This window comes from Mandrillus leucophaeus, unplaced genomic scaffold, assembly GCF_000951045.1.
Source record: "Mandrillus leucophaeus isolate KB7577 unplaced genomic scaffold, Mleu.le_1.0 Scaffold1106, whole genome shotgun sequence".
NCBI classification, from domain to species: Eukaryota; Metazoa; Chordata; class Mammalia; order Primates; family Cercopithecidae; genus Mandrillus; species Mandrillus leucophaeus.
In genome coordinates this window covers 28,781-40,577 of record NW_012099277.1, presented here as the reverse complement: position 1 = coordinate 40,577, position 11,797 = coordinate 28,781, and the positions used below count along the sequence as shown (strand labels likewise).

The 11,797-nt window shown below is 33.3% G+C and overlaps 1 protein-coding gene across 1 annotated transcript in view; it reads right to left on the bottom strand.

The window, feature by feature from the left end:
• VWDE (von Willebrand factor D and EGF domains) overlaps positions 1-11,797 on the bottom strand; it is an 88,755-nt gene that overhangs the window by 63,703 nt on the left and 13,255 nt on the right. The window contains exons 2-3 of the mRNA XM_011992539.1: positions 11,010-11,194; positions 6,543-6,774 (exon numbers count right to left, since the gene is read on the bottom strand). Coding sequence (XP_011847929.1) covers positions 6,543-6,774; positions 11,010-11,194 — 417 coding nt within the window. The remainder of the gene's footprint in view (positions 1-6,542; positions 6,775-11,009; positions 11,195-11,797) is intronic.

The window sequence follows — 11,797 nt, the reverse complement described above, 5'->3', positions numbered from 1 at the left end:
CTTACTCTCAGTCTCATTTGTGCTTCTTTTTCTAATCAGTTAATGTACAAACTAGGGTCTTTAATTTGTGACTTTTCTTGTTGTTCAATATAGACACTTAGTGGGTTTTAATTTTAATGAACTTCAATTTTTTGTGATATTCTAATTTTCTTAATTTAGGGCCCAGAATATGGTTTTTCATGGTAATATTTTCCTATGTACTTGAACATCTATGCTGCTATTTTGTGAAGTCTTTTCTGCATGTCATTTAGATCAAACTGGTTGAAAGAGTGTTATGGTCTCCTCCATTTTTGCTGTTTTAGTGTCTACATGCTTGATCAATTATTGACAGATGACATGTTGATCTCCAGTAATAATCACAAATTTGTTTATTTCTCCTTGCAGGTCTCTCAGTTTTGTTTATGTATTTTGAATTTGTTATTAGGTGTTTCATCATTTGGAATTGTCATATTCTTTTACTGAACTGAACATTTTATTATTAGGAAATGACCTTTGTTTTTCCTAGGAATATGTTTTGCTTTTGAGTCTACTATGCTTAATATTAATATACCCACTCTACATTTCTTGTGATTAATGTTACCTACGTATATCTTCTTCTATCCTTATACTTTTGAACTCATTTTCCTTACTTTTTAAATGAGTTTTCTAGGCAGCCTATAGTTGGGTCTTGCTTTTTTGCTCAATTTGGCAATTTCTGCTTTTCAGTTGGGGTGTTTATATCACATATATTATATATATTTATATATATTACTTTTGTACCAACCTAATATATATATATAAATCATATATAAATATATATAGCAACATGGTGGACTTAAACCTTACAATATCCACAATTATTTAACAATATTGTGAGGTTTAAGTCCACCATGTTGCTATCCGTGTTCTATTTATTCTATTAGTGCTTTGTTCCATTTTTTATTTTTATCTGCATTGAAAAATATGGAATATATTTTATGATTCCATTTTATACCCCTTGTTGGCTAATTAGTTATAATATTTTGTTTTATTTTAGTGGAAGCTTTAGGGGATATTGTATACATCTTTAACTTCTCATAGTCTACATAGGCTAACTTTAATTGATATGATGCCACTTCACATGTAGTATAAGGACCTAACTACCTTGCTAAGTGGAAATACAAAAAATATAACAAAGATGTATATTTTCATAGAGTCTTCTAAATAAATAATATTTCAAATATACAACCTTTTTAGAATGGCTTTGATGACAATTAATTGTAATTAGTATTTTTTCTTATTTGACCTCTAGAAGGCTCTAGGGATAGATATATTGTGTGTATACACATACATATGAATTCTGTGAGGATCAAAATGTCTTCATGAGACTGTGATATTAAAGTGAAATTTTACTCTCTACTATTTGCTGTTTTGGTGATTTTAAAATTAAATATATTGACTCCTAGCTAGATAGGGGCTATTGGTCATAGAGAGCAATACATCCAAGTAAAAAATGACATGTAATAGACTGCCTTCGAAGATAGAGATGATCCTGGGAATTCTTCTAAAGTAGTTACGATAAGAAGGCTTTTTCCAAATAAGCTCCTTAAAGGGGAGTAAATTTCAGTTAGCAGAAGCTCTCTTTCACCTTTTGAACTTTCTCTTTTATCCTGTCTAAATGCAGATAAAGAAGCTAAAACTTGAGCTTCATTCTGTCACCATGAAGGAAAAGATTAGTGACTTTCAGAGACCTCAGCCTGACATTGTAAAGTTGCCAAATCGCCATCGGCAGAGAACACCTGCTCCAGATATTTGTTCAGCAAGAAAAAGAAACTCTTAAGTAGATTAAGTGACTGTCATTTTTGTTTGCTATCTATGCAGTCTAATTTAAGTTCTAAATGATATTCCAAGGCAAGCTTCTATCAGCATATCAGGAAGAATAATTCATGCATATGTCTGGTTAACAGACATTAAGAGTATAAAATAACAATTGTCTCCCAGAATTCCTTCTCCCTAAATGCTTAGAGGACTTGAATGTGGAGATTATAAGGTACTTTTGAGTGTTCTGGGTTAGGAAATTGAGTGGATGGTAGTGACATTAACAAAACAGAAAATATTTTAAATTTGGAAGGGATATCATAAAATACAAATTTTTAATATTACGTTTTTAAATTCAGTGTAAAAAATATTTCTGATGAAGTGATTATTTGTATTTTATGGTATTGCCTGGTGTGAAAGTTTTGTTTTCTTTTTTAATAGTTGTCAATGTTTCTTAAACTAATATAGATAAATCAATGGTTTTTCCATGAAACACAGAATTTTCCACAAATATTTGGTAATACTATAGGAAGATTTATAAAAATTAAATATTTTTTATGACAAGAGTGCCAAAAAAAATTCTTAAGATTTTTCAAAAACTCTTATCTTGGCCACCCAATGAGATTGATGCATCTCTCTGGATTTTGTCCTTCCTAATGAACGGCACTAGCTGTACTAAACTGAGCAGATGCTGCCCTTTCTTAGTAAACAGACTGCCAGTTTTAGCTGGACAGCAGCTGTGTACGGAATGTGAAGGTTTACCAGCTCACTCCCTCAGGATAATTCTCCATAGGCTTCTCAATCACACAGAACAAAATGCAGAGCTCCCTAAACGATCAGGCCTTGCTGCCCTTTCAAACTCCCGTCTTGTTATGTTCTCCCTCACTCGTTGAGATCTAATATTTCTGTCCGGCTTTCACTCTTCTGAGTACAACATACTCTTATTGCCTTAGGCCTGTCGCTTGTTGCAGCCGCTGTTTGAGCTGTTCTTCCCCTTGCTTTCTGTCTGACCAAGGACAGTTTAACCTCCAGCTCTCAGCATCAATGCCCTTTTGTTAGACGTTTCGCTGGTCGACTCTTCATTATGTATTTCATCCTCTCTCACCTTCAGTATTCTCTTCTACAGCAATTTTTAATCTTTTCATTCATCAGTTGCAATTTATAATTGCAGAAATACTCTGTGCCAGGAGGGCAGGGACCACATTTGTTTTGGTCACCCCTCTATACTAAGGAGATGCTGTGTTGGTTAGAAAATAAGCATGACTCCAGCAGTACATATGTGTGAAATAATTAGTGTGTTATTATTATACTTGTGGAATACCGCCAATAAATACCTATTTGAATTAATACATTTTATAAGTTTATTATTTTGATCTTATTATAATAATAAACAATAACTTTGCCTTCTTTTTTAAAGATAGAACTACTGCCTTGCAATTAATGATAAAGTAAATCTAAACAATTCAATTTTCTATAAATGTAGCATGTATTTCAGAACAGTGAAATAAAATTATATGTTGAGAACATTATCTTTCTTAGTTTCTATTATCATGTGAAGTAGGCAATAATGCATTATTTGCTTAGGGATTATGGCCAATAACGATATATTTACATCAACTTTAGAGGTCATTTGGAAATAAAACAGTAGTTAAAAACAGAACGTGAAATTGGAGTAGGTGTCATTGTTTTTAAGAAAAAAGACTGCATTACAAACTCATCAAAATATTAAATTTTTTATTTTAATATTTTCAACTCAAAGAAATAATTAACCATAGGAGAAAACTTATTGTATTATTATTTTTGCTGACATTAAGGGACAGATTTCTGAGAATAAGAATGCTAGAAACTTAACGGAATCAATTTTTCTAATAATACTGGTTTCAATTCCAAAACTATGATGAGCAAAATAATTTTTTAGATTGGATATTTTATACATATGTGTGTATATATATGTGTTTATATAAATATTTATGTGTATATATATGTGTATATATACACACCCACATTTATAAATATATTGGGTTATTTAAACCTAAAACTATGTTTCCTTTTAACTACTATAATAACCAACTAAGTGATTTTACTTGTTATGCTATAATTGTGTTATTTGGGGTTGGCTAGCTTGGGGAGTCTAACAACCTCAGTAGTAAAATGTTCATGCGTGTTACCCATATAATCATCATTGTTGCTGAATCAAGTGTTCATCTGCTTTGATAACACTGTCTACAACAGTGTCTCCCAGAACTTTCAGTGTTCTTTCTATATATGACTGAACCCAGGTAACTAAATTGGGGTTCGTTTTACTCCTATAACTGGTTATATATGAGCACACTCACCTATCTATAGAATAAATCCCTCATTTATCAGCTTCACCATTGTCTAAACAGTCCAAGTAAAAATTGCCACTCTGTAGTTTCTTTCTGTTTAGAGCTTTTTGTATCTTAGGAATTGGGCCACTAGTTCCATTAAACATTGCTAGTGAATATGCATTTGTTGAATCTCTATTATGTTCAGGACACTAGGACATGAGACACTGATGTAAAGGGCACTTTATTTTCAAAGAGTTCATAGTCATAGTGGAGCACAGAGAAAAAGAAAAAAAATTATTAGGTCCAACTATCTATGGTGAGCTCTAGAATGGTGGGTTATGGGAGCTCTCAGCCAGGACTCTCATGCCACAACATCCTTAGTCAACACCACTAGTGTCAAGCTTATGAGTCTGAGATGTAGTGTATATCTATATGTCATGTCCCTTCTTAGATAACAGCCCAAAACAGAATTCTTGATTTCTCTTCCCAACCTGATGTGTTTGTACCCTAGTCTCTCCCTCTTTAGTTGCTCAAGCAAAAACCGTAGATTTTGTCCTTGATTTCTCTCTTTGCATCTTTCTCATATCCATTGCATGAGCTCTGTTTCCAAAGACATCTTAGCTTAATATCCTCTTTTCTTTGCCACTAGTCCTAGTCATTTCCACTCCTCTCTCCTTTAAGCCACTACCATCTCTCTATTGAATTAATGCAACAGTCTCTGGAGTCTTGCTGTAGGGATAATGACCTTTCAAATACACTCCTTAGATCATATTATTCATCTCTTTAAAAATCTTATAGGATTTTTAAAGACTGAAGCTAAGTTCTTACCAGGAACTTCAGACCCTACAGATGCTGACCTTTTCTTACTTCTCTAACCTCATCCCCCAAGATTTATTCATTTTCTCTGTTCCCACCACATTGTTTCTCCTTCAGCTCCTTGAACTGCCTTCTTCATACGTATTTAAGGACATCTGCATTGTCTATTCTTCTGCTGGAGCTCTTTTTCCCCAATATTTTCATGACTGCCTCATTCTCCACATTCAGTGCTCAACTCAAATTTGTCACTTATTCAAAGAGAACTCCTCAGGTGCCCTTTGTAAGACAGCATCTTTGTGCCAGTTCATTCCTATTGTATTGACCAATTTTCTTTAATTTGTGGTATATTAATTTCTCAAATATTAGCATCTTAGTTTAGAATGATTTTAGATTCACATAAAGGTTGCAAAAATAATAGAGAATTTGCACTTATCCATCTTCCACAAATGTTAACATATTGCAAAGCCATGATATATTTGTCAAAACTAGGAAATTTACCTTAGGACTGCACTCTCAAATAAACTGAAGGCTGTAGTCAGATTTTACCAATCTGAATTTTTCAGTTTTCCCAATCAGGATATCCCATTGCGTTATTCATCATTTTCTAATCTGTGACTGTTTTCTATTCTTTCCTGGTTCTTCATAATTTTGACGTTTTTGAAAAGTACTATTCAGGTATTTTGTTAGTGTGTTATTTAATTTGGGTTTATATAAACTTTGTCATGATTGGACTAGGATTATGCTTTTGGGGGAAGAGTACTAGAAAACAGAAGTGCTCTTATTATTACATGTTATCAGGAGACATGTGACATCAACATGTGTTATCACTAGTAAAATTAACTGCAATCACTTGATTAATGTAATGTCTGCCAGGTTTCTCCACTGTAAAACTGGTAGATTTTTTTTTCCTTGTCATACCCAATTATTTGGAAACAACTCAAATGCAGCCAACAAGCAAAATGAGGGAAGTTATTCAAAATCTTTTAGGTGAAGTAGTAGCAACAAATATTTGTAATTCTTTAAAGAAGCTTTGTTTCCTTGCTTCCATTTAATTATCTACTCGTATATTTATATAGTAAGGACTTAGGGATATTTACTTTAATCTTTAAATAATATTCTGTTTCTTCTTAGATATTGTCTGAAGCATTCCACTAGAATGCAAGTTTCATGAAGGCAGAGATCTCATTTATCTTGCTCATCACTGTAACTCTTGAGGCCTTAAATAATTTCTGGCACAGGATAAACATTCAATAAATATTGGTGAATGAAAGATGAAATAATATAAAATGTATATTTTTATGATAACTTTTACTCACCCTTCTTCATCCTTTAATTAAAAGAGGAATGGACTTGAGGAAACCAAAGAATTTTTAACACACTAGATCATTATGTCCAGGGGAAAAAATGTGAGATGTCTGCTTTGATGCTTTCACATCAAATGTTTGGGGGTACTTTGCAATCTTGGCAAAGAATCCTAAAGAAATCTGACCAACGTAAACAGAAATTTAGCTTCAATCTAACAATAATGATAGAACGAGTCTTACTGAGATTTGCACTGACTCCGTGCAACCTATCCAGAGAATGGTACAAATGGCAGGGTTCCATGAGTAACGGTCATGTGAATTACTGATGTTTTCTTACCTTCCGCACAATAGCCCATACATCCCTGAGTTGGCTGTAGTAAGTATACAAAAAAGTTTCCACAGTTTCTTACAGACACTGGGATTTGAAAGAGACAGCAGTCTTTTGTAGTGCTAAACAAAAACTGCCATGTTGCACAAGCTGTCAATTGCTTGATCTCCCCAGGAGATGGCAGTGTTTCTGAATCGCTCAGAGACAGCCAGATGGGGGCCTGAGTTCCACAGTGGTTCATCTTTTGCAGCACAGAAAACAAAAGTTGAAAATTCAATTTATTTTCATCCATTGTAGATATATCAACTTTGCATTTTCTTCTAAACAACCCTTAAAATATTATTAATCATTAAAAAATTATAACTTGCACCTGTTCTATACAATAAAATGTAGTTTTAAGGAATACTAAATTTAAGGGTAGAAATCTCATAGTTAATATACTCATTCACAAATTCATTGTAAATATTAATAAATTTATTCCATGCATTACACTTGTATTGTAAACAAGGGAAATTAAATCTCAGATACCTTACTAAAATAGCTGATAAATTCTAAAATAAGACAAGTTAATCTAAAGTTATCTTAACACATAACACAAAGATAAACTGATCTTGGAAAGCTCTTGGAAAACTGCTTGAAATAGTATGTACAAGAAGTTAATACATAGTTCAGGAGGCAATAAAATCAGCGAGAAGGAAGGTATTACTCAAAATCTGGTGATGGAAAATTGTTTAGTAGTTTAGAAATAATAAATTTGGCAGGGAGCAATAGCTCACGCCTGTAATCCCAGCACTTTTGGACGCCGAGGTGGGCAGACTGCCTGAGGTCAGGAGATCGTGACCATCCTGGCTAACATGGTGAAACCCCGTCTCTACCAAAAATACAAAAAATATTAGCCGGGTGTGGTGAAGTGCACCTGTAACCCCAGCTACTCTGGAGGCTGAGGCAGGGGAATTGCTTAAACCAGGGAGATGGAGTCTACCGTGAGCCAAGATCGCATCACTGCACTCCAGCCTGGGTGACAGAGCGAGACTCCATCTCAAAACAAATAAATAAATAATAACGTTTCAACCTCACTTGAAGTCATCAAAATCATTTTTCAGATGAAAAATAGAATTAAATAGCAAAATAACCCAGGAAAAATAAGAAGAAACTATGCACGACTCAGGAAGAGCCAGGACCCTTACTAAATGCATGATCTTGGACAAGGCACTCAACATCCTTCTCTTTTATATTAGGTGGAAGTAGTACCCACCTCAAAGTATCATAATGAGGTATGGATAAAGTAATATATATAATACAGCTTCTACACAGCAATGGCTCAAAAATCGTTAGCCAGGTTATAATTCTTATTATTATTTCTATGCTTAAAAGCAAAGGAAAAACATAAAGGAAATATTGATATATATGAATGAATTATAATTTTAAAAATATAAGATTAAAATTAAATAATAAAATTATATGTAAGTAGTACTATATTTTGTTATGTTTATTTATAATCATACTATATTTGCTATTTTATTTTAACCTTGTAATATTATCCATTTAAAACTCTAAGACTACAAATGGACAAAATGTACAAACAGGTAATTCACAAAAGAAACACAAATGCCTAATACATACATGAGAATATTCAGTATTGCAAAAGGTATTTTCATGTACTGCTATTGAAACTAAAAATTATCACTATGTTTTAAATGAACAATTATATGTATCAAAAGCCTCAAAAAGACTTTAACCATTACTAATCAACTTATAAAAATCAATCTTACTAAAGACACTAAAATTAAAATGATTACATGTGCATTTGCTAATTGCAGAATTACTTATTATAGCAAAATCCTGAACGTCCACACATATGGTGATGGTTTAAATAAATATGATACATGTATGGCATAATATTATTTTCAAAATTATAAAAATGAATTTATAATAACAGGAAAATGATAATACTATAACTGTAACTGAAAAAGAATAGCATGTTTTTCAATTGAACATATAACATGAACATTACAAAACAATATAAATAAGATAAAACAATAGTAAAATGTTAATAACGGTAGCTATGACTGTGTGGATAGATTATGAAGAAATGTTGTTTCACTCCTGTTCTTTATTTCCTAAGCTTTATGTAATGCACATTTATTATTTAAAACATTACAAATAGTAATTTATGTAAGTTGACATGTATTAACCTGTAGAGAAAAAAAAATCATTGAGTTTCCGGTCGAATGCTTTAAAGTCTTAGCACAAAAAGGGAATGAGAGGGTGGGGATAGAGAGCACTTCCTCATGGAGCACAGCCTGCTCAGTTTAACTGATCTCCAGGAAAACAGCCAGGGAAACTGGTTCACCTTTACATTTGTGTGAGGTTCTAGAAACAATTGTAGCTAAATCAACCTTAAGAAAAAAACACAAATATTTTTAAATGTGGTGAAGTTCCTCCAATTTTCTCAAACTTTACTTTTAAATTCTAATTGTTTTTTAGTCCCTTACAAATGAAGTGTCACAAAAGCGACTAATGAGCAAATAAACAAAAAAGGGATAATGAGACTTAACCACAATGCCACGCTTTAAAATTAAACACTGTTAAAATTTCAATGTCTTTCCAGAGATCTTTTTACATTAGTGCTTAAAAAGGAAAGTGATTCCTGCTTCTGCAGTATTTATAAAATGTGAATAACAATAAGGAAAACAAGCCTTTTGCTAAGACAAAATCTTATGTGATGCGATCTCTCTGCAGGGGCCAATAGTAGCTGCATGACCTCTAAGTTAAAAGAAAGTCACCTTTAAGAATGAAATCACACCCAATAAGTGTATAATTATATAGGGTAAAATTGTGAGTGATGATGAACCCTTTAGTAATTTGAGAAGCATTACACAGACATATGTCTTCAATAATATCATGCCTTTATTAGCTACCTATCACAACTGAACACCTATTTATGCAGAATTCACTTGGGAAACCAGTCAGCTGAGAAAGACTGTGATAAGGGAGCAGATCAGGTACATGGCTTTGGTCATGTGACTCATGCTTAGTGTCTGTGTCCACATCTTTATAATGAGGTAACACTAGCTACCTCAAAGCATCACTGAGAGAACTAGTGAGTTTACATATGCAATAATGTCCACAAGTGCAGGGAATTTATAAGTTGCAAAATAAATGTCAGATTAAAATCCTTCTTCCACTTTGATCATATAAGTTAGGATGCTGAGTTAATGGGCTTAGTGTTTTGACAGATTTAGAATTAGTCTCATTCTTTAGATGATGTGGATAAAAATGTGGTCGCAATAATAAGAGTTGAACTGAAAGGATAACTGGTCAGAATATGATAAGTAGAAATAATGTCTATTTCATGACAGTATCATCAGATGAATGGGGACTACAAATGAATTAGGGGAACTTGCATTTGAAAATCATGCTAAGGATAAGTAGAATTGTCAATAGAAATTCAGAATGGCTTGGATAAGTAATACAAGTTAGCTGAGGGATTACCCAAGAAATCACACTTTATGTTTATTCTTCTGCTTATTTTTTGAAGCATTTTGGAAGAAAATGTATTTGTCAAATGAAATAAGAATGAAAGAAGTCACCTGGACTAGACAAGTCAATGCTATGCAATGCTATACAGGACAATGCTATGATCAGAATCATATCATGTTGTAAAAAAAGTAAAGTTTATGAAAAGTTAAGTTGCAAATAAAACACATCCGATGTGAGTTCATGTATAAAACCTTTTTAATTTTGTCCATTTAAACCTGATGTGTTTGAAAGACATATGCTTACATGTTCACAACTATAAAGAAAAAAAGGGTATGTTGGCTGCCCAAATTTTGGGTTTGAAGAGGGAGCTTAAGTGAGATAAGGCCATATGCCTCCAGAGTATGGAATATGCTACAGGTATACTGTCTTCCAACTGTGATCAGGAAATACCTGGAGATTTCACTGCCAGACTGAGTTCTTCTTAGTCTTAGAATAGGAGGTGCCGAGCCTGTAAGTTTTACTCCATCAGTTAAGAAAGGGAGTGAGAGGCAACAACTGACAAAACTGAAGCACTTTAGATAAACAGTATTTTACTGTTTGCAGGTAATACACCTGAGCCCTAGAGAACAACTGCCTGTATTCAAAACTCAGCCTTTTGACCTGCTAGCTGTGACTGTAGGAGCACTATGCCTAAGAACATATGTTTTCTGCACTGTTTGATGGAAATAATGATGATACATTGTATCCTAGAGTTGTAAACTCATACAAGATAATGTCGGTAAAAGTGTTTCTGGACTGCATGGAACATAACGTTAACTATTACTATTATTATTAGACTAGGTAATGTGGGAATAGTCTTTCAGATCAACTCAATCTTATACAAAATTAAAACAATATTTTAGCATGAGAAATAAGCTGGCTGTAAGAAGATACAAATCTCATATGAAAAACACATAAGGAAAATCATATGTAGTACTTAGGGAGTTGACATACCTCAACACATTTGGTTGGCATCTCAGCAGGTCTGTCCAAGATGAGAAATCTATACCATCCGGGGGAGAGGGAATGGTCACATATTAGGTCTTGAACAGCTGACTGCTGGAGGTGCCACGAGTCAAAATGGACACTTCTATAAGGACTCTGAAGAAACTGATGTCCCCCAGGAGAGCACTCCTGAGCTAGTATGGAAAGAGAGGTGTTTTTATGTAATGCATTTTGTTTGTTGACACAGTTCAGTCCTCAATTAAAATTGATTCCCATAACAAAAAATAAAGCAAATTAACTCACTTTGCACATAAAGACGCTCTGAAATGTCAGGGTCTGTTAGTAAGTCATAAGTGACTTAAGTAATTTGCATGTTTCATAAATGCAATAAACAAATCAACAAAACTCTTTAGAATGTACTTTTGAAAGATGTAAGCTTTAAAACCTTTATTTTCATTTAATTCGAACAACCAATAGAGTTGCTTGCTCTTGAGTTAGGATGTCAAGTCACAGGACCTACAAGGATTTCTCTTGGGCCTGGTACTCTGGATTTGAATATCGCTATTGTTTCTCTACAACCAGTTTCTCCCAAAGTAGCCACATGCCTCAAAAATTCTATTTCTGCCAAATGCTGGAATGCAACAAACTGAACTAATATTTCAATGCTAACTCAATATGTGTAAAGTGCTTTCAAACTAAAGTTTCCTGCATTCTTGAATGCAGAAAAACATTAAAAATTTTTAAAGTTGTTTTCCAAAATTTTGGAAGTATCTTTTTGCCTACTAAGCACAGAAAAA